General features: G+C 39.1%; 1 protein-coding gene across 1 annotated transcript in view; it reads left to right on the top strand.

Annotated features, from left to right (window-relative positions):
- LOC121960895 (protein disulfide-isomerase TMX3-like) overlaps positions 1-12,829 on the top strand; it is a 44,389-nt gene extending 31,560 nt beyond the window's left edge. Inside the window, exons 14-16 of the mRNA XM_042510784.1 lie at positions 1,986-2,115; positions 4,302-4,370; positions 11,658-12,829. Of these exons, the coding sequence (XP_042366718.1) occupies positions 1,986-2,115; positions 4,302-4,370; positions 11,658-11,930 (472 nt within the window). The 3' untranslated portion in view covers positions 11,931-12,829. The remainder of the gene's footprint in view (positions 1-1,985; positions 2,116-4,301; positions 4,371-11,657) is intronic.
- The last annotated feature ends 661 nt before the right edge of the window (positions 12,830-13,490 follow it).

Below are 13,490 nucleotides of genomic sequence, written 5' to 3'. Positions count from 1 at the left end.
CGTTATCTCGCAGAGTTTGGTAATTCCTCTGCTGATTTGTCGAAATAAGTGGGCCGTGGAGTGTGCAGCATCTGTGTCTCTGTTTCTGTGTTTTCTGCAGAAATTGTGGCAACATCACTCGACTACTGGGCTTCTTTGTATATGTTTTGTATAAGTCTCAGTGTGAATGCAGAGCTGCTCTCCTCTGGACTCCCTATGATTCACTTGTCAGCCGTAATTTGTGAAGTTCTCTTTAACTGCGACCGGCACAGACCCATAAAGCCCCTGAGTTGCACACTGTCGGCGAATTCAGAAAAGGATTGCATGGCTTTTGTGGCTAAACCTGCACAAATAAGACAAAAAGAGACCGTGTAATTCTCAAAGCACCTGGAAAGCGTAACCTGCACATCTAACTGCTGCCAAGTGAATTTGTGCTCCTGTGCTACTTGCACATATTTAAATGAGTTGATGTGAATACATTTGGTGCCAAATTGGACCCTTTTTTTGTGCAAATGACCCTCACTGCAAAAACACTCAAACTCACAAAGATCAGCGCTAATAGTGAAGCACAGCGACAGTAAAATTATAGCATCGCAGGCTGAGATATTAAATCCCCAAAACAGTTTCTCTCTTTCATGTTCCAGTTCCTTGCCTGTAGTTTTGGGGAATGCCTCTGCACCTCGTCGGTCAGGACCTGTAGCTCGTAATTGGAAAATTTCAGTTTTCTTTCTGCCATTATTCTGGCAAACGGCACTCTGCTGCAAAACTAAATGAGTATGTATGCCCTGTAATATCATTAGTAAGTCTGCACAATCAACCCAAGTATTATCTAAATGACTACTGGCCAAGTGCAATATCCAAATCATAAGAGCTGCCGTTTTTTCGTGATAAATGTAAAAGTGTCATAACACACTGTTATATATGAAGCATTATGGTGCTGCAGAGAAGCCCCACCCTGCAAATCATATTCCAGACGTAAAAGAACGTGCTTGTTTAGTAGAGACCCCAGCGGAAATCATCTCATCATCATTTTTATATTTTATTCAGTTCAAATGAAGTGCAAAAATTAACGTGGCCACTCAAACTGCAACTCATACTGCAAATGCATTATCTGTCAGAATAATTGCAATTTCAATTTACGCAATTTGAGGGCTAATGGAAACCCACCTTATTTCATTTATCCATCTTATATTTTTGGGCGAGCCCTCATTTTAAAGGGAGACCAAATGATCACAAAAAAGTGAACGTATATTAATTCATAGAAAGCATAAAATAGTCAGAAAAATCAGCAAAGGTCGACATCAGGCTAGCCTGGGAGAGGCAGCCTCCGTCAGAGAGACCGGACCGTCAGAGGAGGAAGGTATTAATGGTCGGACAGGCAGTGGGCCCAGGTGTGGCCTTTCAGCTCCGGCAACACAACAGCAACAGAGCAGCCGAATGCATGGGAGGAGGGCTGTCACATTGTCAAGATGAGTCAAGCTCTTTTGCGTGAAAATCCACATGTCAGATTTCACCAATCTTTCAGTCTGCCCCTGAGCCTAATGCCATGCTTTTATTTCATACTTGCACTTTCCTGTTGGCAAAATACAAATGAGCATAACTCACTCAAAAAGCCGTATTTCTACATAAAACCTGCCTCTGCATAGAACCACATTCTTGAATAAGAACATAAACCTTAAATTTGTGTAAAAATGATCTCGAAAAGGTCTCAAAAAGAATGAAATATAAGTATCTGATGCCTGTAGACACCCCGCCACTCTAAAATAGACCAGGCTGCTTTGCCTTTTTCCTCAGAAAAAAGAATCCTCTCTTTGAATTAATGCCCATGGGAAAAGTTAGGTTGCTCCAAGTACAAAGGGTTTGTTTATCTCACTGTTGTATTCTGTGTTGCAATTTGTTCTTAAAGAAACCACAATTTGTTCCCATCTAATGATGCTCTTTGATAATGGCAGTCCACGGTGCCGAGGTTAAGAAGATTAAATGCTACGTTTCCTGTTTTTCCTCAGCGAGGTGACGGTGCCCTCCGTTATCATCCTCAACACATCCAACGAGCAGTACTTCCTGCCCAGTGAGCCGATCGAGACCATGGAGCAGCTGGTCCAATTCATCAACGGCGTTCTGAACGGTTCTGCACAGGTCCAAATCTCCTCCTCCTCCTCCTCCCTCCTCTTCTTCTCCTGCATCCTGTTTAAGCATTCAGCTCAGCGGAGCCCTTTCCCCTCCCTTCCCCTCGTGTTGTATTATTGTAATCACACCAGTAGTCTTCATTAATCAACCACGTTGCTTTGCATTTTAAGTCCTCCCTGGAAAATATTTTCACCAGATGAGGTATTTCCGCAATCTCCTTTTGCATGTTTAGATTTCACATTGCTGTCCTGAATGAATGGATTATCCACAATAATTCTTCTCCGAGTCAAACACAGAGATTACTACATGACTCTGCATTGTATTTTACACACTAATCTTGACAAAGAAATGTCATCGCTCTCCCTGCGAGTCACCAGATGTATGAAACCATAAGCCAAACAGCCAGAGGTCCTGTCCTTTCTGTTTCCAAGAAAGGTCTGGGCTATTTTTTGCTAAGCAAAACAAACCACCTCCCACCAAATAAACAGAAGCAGAAACCTCCATGTTTCTGCTCCGTGTTTCTGCTCCGTGTTTCTGCTGTCCAGTCGCAGCAGAAGATTGGACAGTTTCAGCGACGTCACGTCATCCTGGTAAAATCTGCCCTGACGTGACTCCAGGCTGGTTCGTGCTTCAGGAGGAAATACACAGAATATTGTTTTAAAAGAATCCAATTGAATTTGAAATTAAGCAGATGGTGCAAAAAAGTAGCAATAGTTACAGTTAGATTTCAAGGTTTAGTCATTCTTTTTTTTTTTCTTTTCTATGAGGGTGGGGATGTGAAGAGCTGAAGTTTTTTCCATGCATAACTAAAACTTGAATGTTTTTTCATAGGAAGCATGCACATTAACCTCCTCACTAGGAAAAAAGCAATGGAGTTTTTTTCTTCAAATTTTTTTTATTTCTGTTGGCCTGAAATAACATGCACACAAGGACAAATGTAGTTTCGTTTTTCAAACCTTGTTTAAAAAAATGACTATTAAATCTACCATCTGCCTCCCTTCTACCTTCAAAAAGTACCATTTTTTTAAAGAGCCTATAGTTTTTTCAATATAGGCCTTCACCAAACAGTTGAAATGGTCCTTCGTGGTATTCATAAAACAAAAAGAAACAAAGAAAACTACAAACCATGTACTGTTATAATGCTTATCCTATGTAATTATACCAACATAAATTAATTGTTACCATGGAATTTGTAATATTACCAGTACTAATACTATTTCCCTGTATTTAATTCAAATATTTACCATCACAGTATTTTGAAATTATCTCTGAAACTATAGCAAGCCAAAAAATATGCTTTTGAAAATCGAACCACAGAGAGACTTATTTATTTCTAACTTGTAGGCGGAAAACTTAAAGGGCATATTTAAAAATACCACTACATAAAGAGGATTTTTTTTTCGCATAACATACCTAATCTGAGTGGTAGAGATTGTTCATTAAGGTTCAGTTAAGTTCAACACAGTTTCATGGAGATATAGTGGCACAAACTGAGCTCTACCAAAAGGTTTAGTGGGGTTGAAAGGGTTAAGGTACTCAGACAGTGTGTTTAGCATCGCATGAAGCATGAATCAGCCAGAGGATTCATGGACAGAGTTGGCAGGCTGTGCTATCTTGAGAAGGTTTTTAAGGAATTGCTACATTTTCTAAAGTATCTCCCCACTCACTAAATAAGCTCCAACTCCATCCTTTAAAAATGTTTGTAAAAACTTTCTCAAACTGCTTATGCAGTCCTCACACAGCATAAATCTGTGCAACAGCTGCTTCCACACAAATCATCGCATGCTCACATCCAGCTCGCTCACAGAAGTCCTGCTCAGTCAGAGCTCACTAATTGGCCGTCCTGATGAATTAGCGTCGGGACAGATCACTCATTGGCTGGCCAGGTGCTGCTGCCAACAAATGAGCTCAGACGGAGTAGAACTGCTGGACAGTGAACAAACTAGAGTCGGGGACATCTGATCATTTGTGCAGAGAGGCGGTTAATTAAACAATATTTTAAATGTCTGGGAGGTGCTGGATACCTGAGACCGTGTGCGTACTGCAGGAGTAGTTTGAGAAGTTTTTACAGACATAGTGATACTTTTGTAATTTAGAGATTTCCCCCAAGTAATTGCATCAAATTGTGTAATTGCATAAAATTAAAATGAACTAGTAGCTCCTCTGTCTCTATTAAATCATCTGTCTCCCTGCAGGCATATGGAGGTGACGGCTTCATCCAGAGGATCAAACGTGTCGCCTTTGATGCCAGATCCACCATTATGGTAAGTTGGCTGCAGAACAGTTAACATATAGTTCTTGAAAAAGGTCCTAAGAAAAGTCTACGTCAGCTTCACAACGTGTTTTGAAACCGCAGAATTGCGAGCACCTGTGTTCTTATAATGATGAATTCCCTCGCCCTTGTAATTTGACAGCGTGTGCCACTTGATCCTTATTACCATAAGTAAATGCCCCGCCAATTCAAATAAAAGGGCATGAGACTGCAGAGTTGTGAGCACACACAGAAAGTGATGTGCAAATTTTGAAGAATAAAAAAATTAGAGGCTGGAGCACCGGACTCCAAACGTAAAAAAGAATTTCATGGTTCTAAAGTCGAGGTACTTCTGCAGGAAGTCAATGACAAACAATATATTTAGTAGCATTATTAGTGGATATAAAATAACACAAATAAATGACCACTGAAAGGGGCTTTCTCACGTCATTTTCTGCGTAGTTCTTTATGGTCCTGAAAAATGTGTTTATCATCTTGCAGAAACAGTAAACATGCCATTGTGCAAGTAAAACTAGGGGACAGAGAAAGGCCTATACTATAATATACTCAGGCATATAATTAACATGATCAATAATTTATCATGGGATGGCGGGTTCCAAGGAAACATGATTGATGTGAATTGAAGTGTTGGTATAGCATTCATTAACTATAAATAACTATAGAATTGAAGAAAACACAATAAGCTGTTATTTGTTCCACAAACACGTCCGCACTCAAATGTGTAGTTTCTGTTCTCACCTCAGAACAAATCCCAAATAAGAAAGCAATTACAATTTTTTTTGATCCTGAAAATCTTTGAAGGTTTGTGAATTTGAGGGAAAAAAAGTCAAGGCCTTTAACTTGTTTTAAAATAGACATAAATCAACATGGGTCAGTGAGAGTGCTTGAAGTTATAAATGTCGTGCTTGAATAGATATTGAAGTTCTTTTGATATTTTATCCATGACGTATCGTTAGTATATTGAACACATGTCTGCATATGTGTCTCCTGTAGTCGTGTCATTGTTTCACACACTATGTCCTTTTGTGGGAATTTGACCTGGAAAGTCCTTGACAAGTCCCTGGATTTGATGTTTAAGATGCTGAAAGACACTTTAAGACTCCATAGACTCTTGAAAAAACTCTGTCTTGGGTTATAATTTTCCATTGGTTCATGTGTATGACCAGCCCTTTTCACTTCACATGCAATCATTTATATATTCATATAAAAGTATTAATTAGTGCAGCTTTAAGGCTTATTTTATACTAAGCAAATATTATTAGTAAACCTCTACAGTTATTATTATGACTCTCTCAACACCTTGGACTTGCTGATGCGTTTCACACATTGCCCCATCCTGACTGCCAATGTAGAGTTAATACTGAATACTGCATATGCAATGTGCACCAAGTTCAGTAGCACTGTAAAACAAATGCCCGAGTGCCCTGCTCTTCCCCTGTGGGAGAAAAACAACATTCAGAGGACAAGACGGGGGAGTGCAACTGAGAATATGCAATGCAGTCAGTAAACACAGTCCGGGGGAAGAGAAACAGGCAACAGAGCAGGAGGAGGTGGAGTGATGAGGAGCAGACAGGGTCAGGAGGCTGAACTCGCTTCTCCTCCCACTTTTACTCTAAGTAGTTGGTTCTTTCAGTGGAACTGGTGTTTATTTTACCACGGGTGTGATAGGAATGCAAATACAGCTGCGTTGTAATGCTCCGGTTGTACTGTAACCACGGGTGAAGCTCAAAAACATCCTCGCAGGGATGTAGACAACTCTTCAAGGAAAATTATAGATTTTACTCAGGGAAACGTTGAAATTGAAGGTATGGAAGTTAACCTTGAGGTATGAAGAAAGGCTTGTAGAAACATTTTTACTGAAGGTTTAACATTTTAGCTGCCAGGTCTGGTTTGAAAGTTTAAATCAGTGGAAGAATAAGACTTACTAAAACTAAAAACAAGGCTTTGTAAGAGCTAAGTGTGCAGGATTTTATTTGTTTCTTACCTGTAACCAGTGATGGAGAAAGTATTCAGATTCTTTACTGAAGTAAAAGCACTAATACCACCCTGTGAAAATACTCTGTTACAAGTAAAAGTCCTACATTTAAAATGAAACTTAAGTAAAAGTGATTAAGAATCAGGAAAATGTATTTTAAGTATGAAATGTAAAAGTACCCAGTGCCGAGTTCTTCAAAAAAGACCACTCCCAATTTATTAAAAAAATAGAAAAATACCCTAAACTTCAAAATTATATAAAAGAGAAAAACAATCATTAGATTACTTTCTATAAAAGAAAATAACACCCTAAAACTCAAAATTATAATAAGAAAAAGAAAAATCTAAATTATTAAAAAATAGAAGAAACCCCCAAACAAAAAACACACATATAACAAACAAGACGAAGAAAAATCATTAAAATTAAAAACAAAATTGAAGGGGTGCCTTGTGGCTCAGTGGATAGAGCGGTGTCCCACGTACAGAGGCTGTATCATCGCCACAGCAGTCGCAGGTTCGAGTCCGGCTTCGGCCCTTAGCTGCATGTCGCCCCCTCTCTCTCTCCCCATTTCATGCTCAAACTGTCCTTTCCATTAAAGGCAATGAAAGCCCAAAAAATAATCTTAAAAAAATAAAAATAAATAAAATTTGAAAATAACCCCCCCAACAACTACTCAACATTATTAAACATTTGAAAAAAAATAAGAAAAAGACTTGAATGTTTATGAAAAGGTGTTAGGACATCATATTTTATAAACCCTTCTTATGTTTTCAAGTAAAGAATATCATGAAATTTAAAAAATCTAAAAAAAAAAAGAAGAGTAAAATAATAAAGTAGCGTGAAAATAAAATATGCAAGTAAAGTACAAGTACAGTACTTGAGTAAATGTACTCAGTTATATTCCCCCGCGTCCTCTATCAGAGAGGGAGTGCTATTCTCCTCTCTAAATTTAGCGAGCTGGATGCATCAGCACGGCTGGTGTCGCGGATCGGCAGCAGCCATCACCTTCCCCTGGAGAGTCTGTCTAAATGCACACCTGACAGCAGCGTGAGGTATCAGGCCCGGTGACTCAGAGCCAGCTGTGTTAGCATACCATCGCTAACTCATCGAGCATCACACAGCACCAGCAATTACCGTCTCCTACTGCAGCGATGACTGCAGGGAACGTGAATATTTCTCTTGTTCTCAGCTCAGTGGCTGACACAAGTTGTGACCAAGTGCTCCCTTCTAGGTACATTGTCTCTGAAGTTTCCTGCTGTATTAAGCCTGAGTGGCTCATTTGTAACTGAGATTATTTTAAGAGGTTGTTCTTCAGTGACTCGGGCAATGTTGTGCCCGCAGGGATCGTGTTTCTCACGTACGGCGTCGCAGAAATGTTCAATTTTAAATTCAGTTCATTGAAATGGATGTCAATTAGAGGTGAATTAGGAGTAATTCAAAACCCAAGTGAACATGAGTGTATCAGTTTCTGACGTTGTATTACGTTAAATTTGTGAAGAAAACCTTTTTTTCTTGTATGCCTCCACCGTAAACGGAGAATCAAAAAACGAAGAAAATTCTTGATAAATTGAAGTCATTAGGGGTTCACGTTTAACAATAATAATCTATTAATTAATCTGTTTATAAACTCTCACATGTAGTTTAATAAGTCTATGCTCGATACATCCCAAACAGAAAGCCCTGACAACAGGAAACTGTAAGCTCTCTTCAAAGCCAGACTCCATTGAAAAAAACATTAATTTTACCTCACTGAACACAGGAGCTGCTACTTTACTGCTGCCTCCATCAGTTTGTTTGTTTGTGTTTTTGTGCGTCTTTGGTGTTTTTAAGGGTCAATTTGGATTCCCCAAAGTCACAAAATGACACAAACTAACTACTGGATGGTGGCGGTGGGAGATGAGCAGCTCTCGTGTTAAGTGAGGTTAAATTACTGTTTTTGTCAATGGAGTCTGGTGCTAACGAGAGCATGAACAAATTCCGCTTTCAGTTTAGCTCCCCATCAGAAATAGCTGGGAAGTACTTCCTCATACGACTGGACAAATGAGACTTTAGTTAAACTGCACGAGTTTTGTGAGAATTTGTAAACAGATTTTTGATAAAGTTTTCCAGTTTTTAAACATAGACCACTATGACTTCAATTTATCAAGAATTTTCTCCATTTTTGGATTCTTCATTTACGGTGGAGGCATGCGAGAATGACAGTGTGGTCTTGACAAATTAAGTGTGAGTAACTGATATGAAAATGATCATTTTAATAGTAATATTATGTGTCGCTTTTATAGGTACTCAAAGACGCTTTATATGAAACGCAAAAAGAAAAACAAATACAGATGCAAAATAGAGAATACAAAATACATGAACAGAACAGATACAAATACAAGAACAGAATACAAAAGCATTTTGGGAATAAAATCTTCCTTTATTCATACTTGCATTTAACAAAAAAAAAGCACTTTTCGGGAGCCTTTACAAGGCACCAAATGATGTTGAATCTACAGTCTCATGCAGTAAATAAAGAGAAACCAACAAACAGGTATTGAAAAGCTGAGTGAACTGAAGCATTGAGAACAAAAAAGTAATTCACTTTGTAAACGTGTTACAGTACGTGTGTACATGCAGCCTTTACACACACATGTAGCTACTGTGTGTGTTTGAGTTTGCGTGGGTGTAGTCTCGGGAGGTGAGCCTATTAGAGTCGAGGAAGACAGAAAAATAACAGAATATCCACAGACAGACTTATAAAGGTGGACCTCTGCTGGTGTTTGAAGTGTGAGATTTCTTTTTTACTTCAGTTCAAACTAAACAATCTGAAAGTACAAGAAACTCAAAGGAATTATAGATAAAAGGCTAAAACTCTCCAATATGGTCACCATCGGTGTAAAACAAAACAAAAGCAAACAAGACAGCACATTACAAGACACCAACAACACAAACAGTATAACATAATACAGACATCCTGAAATTACATGACGGAAATTTAATTAATACTAAAATATTAAAGCCTGCCCGAGCTTCTGCAGATGATTTGTGACCTGCCTTCTAAACACATCCGAGAGACTTAATGGCCTAATGCAAATGAATGAATAAATGAATAAAAAACACAGTATCTCCACTGAAAACATTAAACGCCTGTCTGCAATATTTCACCAAAAATATTTTTGGATCTCTAAATAGGATTTTAAAATCACTCTACGTAATAGCTAATGGGAGGCTCTTTACTTTTATAAACATGGGAAGTTGAGAGAGATGTAACACTTTTATTTAACAGCCAGACGCTCATTTCACATTGTGCTGTACTACAACGAAGAAGCACTGAGAGAAATGAAAGAAAAAGATTAATTGTTAGTGTGTTTGTTGTTTTATGTGTGAATTTGAGAAATAAGGTCAAGGCTGGATTAACCCATTTTGGGGCAAAAATGAGCTTGTTGGCCGTGTATAACCCTTTATGTATATACCTGTGCATGTATCCTTTTTACCTTTGAATTCCTGTCATGAACACATGGCAGCATTATCATATTTTATCCAGAGCCAGTTCTGGTTTGCTGGAATCAACACCCTCCTCCAGTTTGTGGTTTCCATGTTAGCCAGTTTCTGTTCAAGGCTGCGGATGGAGGGTTGTCTGGATTTGTTGTTTTTTAGTGACGCATTTGTCTCCTTCACGTCACCTGCAGTTGATACAGAAGCACCGCCAGCACTTACTGCACAAAGTTAACTGAGTGTTTTTAACGGTGGTCAAAGCAATCTTATTTTTCGTGCCCATGTTAGCTGTTTGGGCTGTTCACACATGGCTCGCAATATGCAGTGATAGTTTCCGCATCCGGTCTATTTTTTACGCAGGCCAATCTGGCAACAAAACACACTCATAATCCATCATGAATAATATAATAGACTGTTTATAAAGATGGACGACGTGCCCCTCTTACTCCCACTGTGAAGCTAAAATATCCTGGATATTGGCGCTGCCATCTTGCATGATGTAATTCGGAGCCAGAGTTTACGCAGTAGTGATATCCTTAGTGGAGGTGTTCCTGCCAAAACACCCATCCGACCAATTGCGAGCAGCCTCATTAAATGCAAGTGCCCAGATCGGCACACACAGCTGTCAGTTATGGCAGAAAATCCCTTTTGTAGAATTGAATAACTCAGTGAAACTGAACTTCTCATAAAAACAATCACTTGAACAAATATCAAGGTGATGAGAAGTACCTTCAGTGTCAGAAACCATCTTTGGGAAAAATTTATTTGGGGTATATTTTGAGTTTTTAGTTTGGCCCATGTCCAATTCACTAATATGGACAGGCGGGCTTTATGACCTATACTGCGGACAGACACCAGGGGGCGATCCAGATTGAAAAGCCACACTTTTGTCTATCTTTATATACAATATATGGATGATATAAAGCATATATTAGATATGATATAAAATATCTGATTTTGATCATCGACACCTTAATTTTGGCACGATACACATGGATCACGTGTTCCACACAGCTGACACCAGTCGGCCCTTTTTGGCCTGTCGGCAGTTTTTCGGGTGATTCAGTATGTTGCATCAGTGTCAGAGATAGCGGAGAGACATCAGTGTGATTGACAGTTCAGCACGAGAAGAGATGGAAGTGAGGAAGCAAAAACTGCTTAAGTCAACATGGCGTGAGATTGAAACTCTGTTATAATTGGATACGATTTTTTTTCTAGCCATCGAGCTCTTTAGCAGAAACTGTTGTTGACGTTTGTGTTATTCTTCGCTCTTCAGTTGTGTTGTTAATGTGCTAACTGGCTATGTAGCATCTGCAGTCTATCCTGATGTTCTTCACTTTTTGAATGATGAATACAGACCAGCTCCACCTGCTGGTACGGAGAGTTATTACATATCATAAACCCAAACATATGGTCATGCATAGAATTGGTCTGGTGCATGCTGGGTAGTTACCTGCTTTGTGTGGCTGATAATCAGAACTTGAATAATAAAAGAAAGAAAAAGGCTTAGACAGAGATTTAGGGTGATGCTAATGTTTGAAGATGAATATGCTTTTAAACTGTTTGTGCATATTTACATCAGAACACAGTGGCTTCAAGAAAAGTGCGTTCGTTTAGAGCAAACAAGGGCGAATTTGTCCTGCAAATTGTGAAAGAAAATACAGCTATTGTTCTCTCTTCTGTCCTCTTGCTGTCCTCATTTATTCCATTATTTTTGTATTTCCCTCAACCCATGCGCCTCTCTTTACTTTTGTCTCCATGCTTTCTCTCATGCTTTCCCTTTCTATGTCTTCCTTTCATCTTTTATTGTCTCCTCTCCTCCCTCAGTCAGTGTTTCGCAGCTCTCCGCTGTTGGGCTGCTTCCTCTTCGGCCTACCGCTGGGCGTAATTAGCCTGATGTGCTACGGCATCTGCACAGCTGAGTCCGATGACGGTTCGGATGACATAGATGCGCTCAAGAGGGAGGGCCTGACTGACGAAGAGGAGGAAGAGGAGGAGGAGGAGAGGCAACGCGCCGCTGAGCTGGAGGGCCCCGAAGAGGGCGAGAACGAGGAAGACGATGCCGGGGAGAAGGATCCCGAGGAGAAGAAAACCGATTAACACAGGGGCACCCGCCGGATAGAGGATGATAGGCCTAGTCAAATGCAGTGACATGAAACTCAAAGACATATCAGTGTATTACGATTCTGCTTCTTTGTCTTTCATATCACTTCCCCTCGAAAGCCCCTCTAGCACAGACTGTTCTCCCATCTTTGAGTCCTGTGTTTAAGGTCAGCTGCTCAGTGAAGCAATCGTTAAAAACTAACGGCCTTTTTAACCCTTTGAAACCTGGATCAACATCACTTTTCTTGTGCTGCGTTTCGACGCCTTTCATAATTATTAAAACCCGAGCAAATTGATTTGAAATCTGTCAAAAACACAAAAACTCTTTTTTTTTTTCTTTTGATGGTCTTTGTGACTGTGCAGTGTACTTCTGAGGACAGTTTGGTCCACAGATTTTGAAGCAAAGTGAGCGCTCTTGACTTTTCATGCTACTCTTTGGCACAGAGAGCGAAGGAGGAGAGACTTTGCACCGTAAGTCTGAGATAGCATTATTAACATTATTTTCTCTCTTCTGCTTTAAAACTAACAGCTCACAGCAACTTATTACGACAGTCTCTGGCTTTTGTTTCATATCTAGTGTTGGCAAAATTGTTGTTGCATATTTCTAATCCGCCATACGCGCAGTTAGCTTGTTTACTGTATGACGTGATTGCCACTGTTACTCTGAGTGTCTGGCAGAGCTCCATTCAAACTTTAATTTTCTTTTCTTTTTATTTGGAAAAAAAAGCATATTGAACAGCTGACTGACATAATCCTGAGTCGGGTACAGCTCGAATAATTCTAATTATATATTTCAAATAGTGGTACAGAATTATTATGTCTCTCTGAGGTATTTTTTCTGGTCTTGTCTTTCTGTTGTTGTTGCTAATTTTCAGGTATTTTTCTTGTACTTTTTTGTGAATTTCTTGCATTTCTTTTAGGTCAATATTTCTTAAGTTGCTTATTTAAAATTCAAAAATTATTTTAAAAAGCTAGGGGAAAATGTCCCAAAAATTATATTTTGAATCGTCCAAATTAAATATTTAAAAATTATGTTTTTGTTTTTTTTTAAAACACATTTCTTGATAATTTCTTCCTAAATTTCTCTTTGCCCTCTACCCATGTTTTTGAAAGAAATCAAGCCAATTTGCTCAGGTTTACAGCCTACAAGTTACTGATGGAGCGTAAACTAATAATATTCACGAGGAGAAAGAACAGCTGTGAACCAAACAAACCACTTATTTATTCAGATTCGACCAAACAGTGGTTTATTCCTGTGATGTTACCTTTTCTCTCGTTGTTTTGTAACCACTTAAACGCTCTGATTATCTTCTTTTTTTTGTTGTTTCCCGCTCTCCGCTATTTTTTCTGTTCATGATATCTTAGAGTAGTAGAAACAGATAAACTTTGCCTTCAAACTGAATACTACATGAACACATACACACATTTTGTTCACCTTTACCCCAACCCAAAGTGTGGGCTTATCATAGATTGTGATGCGCAGAAAGCAAAGGAAGTGCCCAAGAAGGAAAATCTGCCATAAATGAATTGTGCTTTTTCTATTGTATGTTATTGACT

The sequence above is a fragment of the Plectropomus leopardus genome, chromosome 21, assembly GCF_008729295.1.
Source record: "Plectropomus leopardus isolate mb chromosome 21, YSFRI_Pleo_2.0, whole genome shotgun sequence".
Classification (NCBI taxonomy): Eukaryota; Metazoa; Chordata; class Actinopteri; order Perciformes; family Serranidae; genus Plectropomus; species Plectropomus leopardus.
Note: the sequence above shows the minus strand (reverse complement) of the source record. Positions and strands in the feature narration are given on the sequence as shown.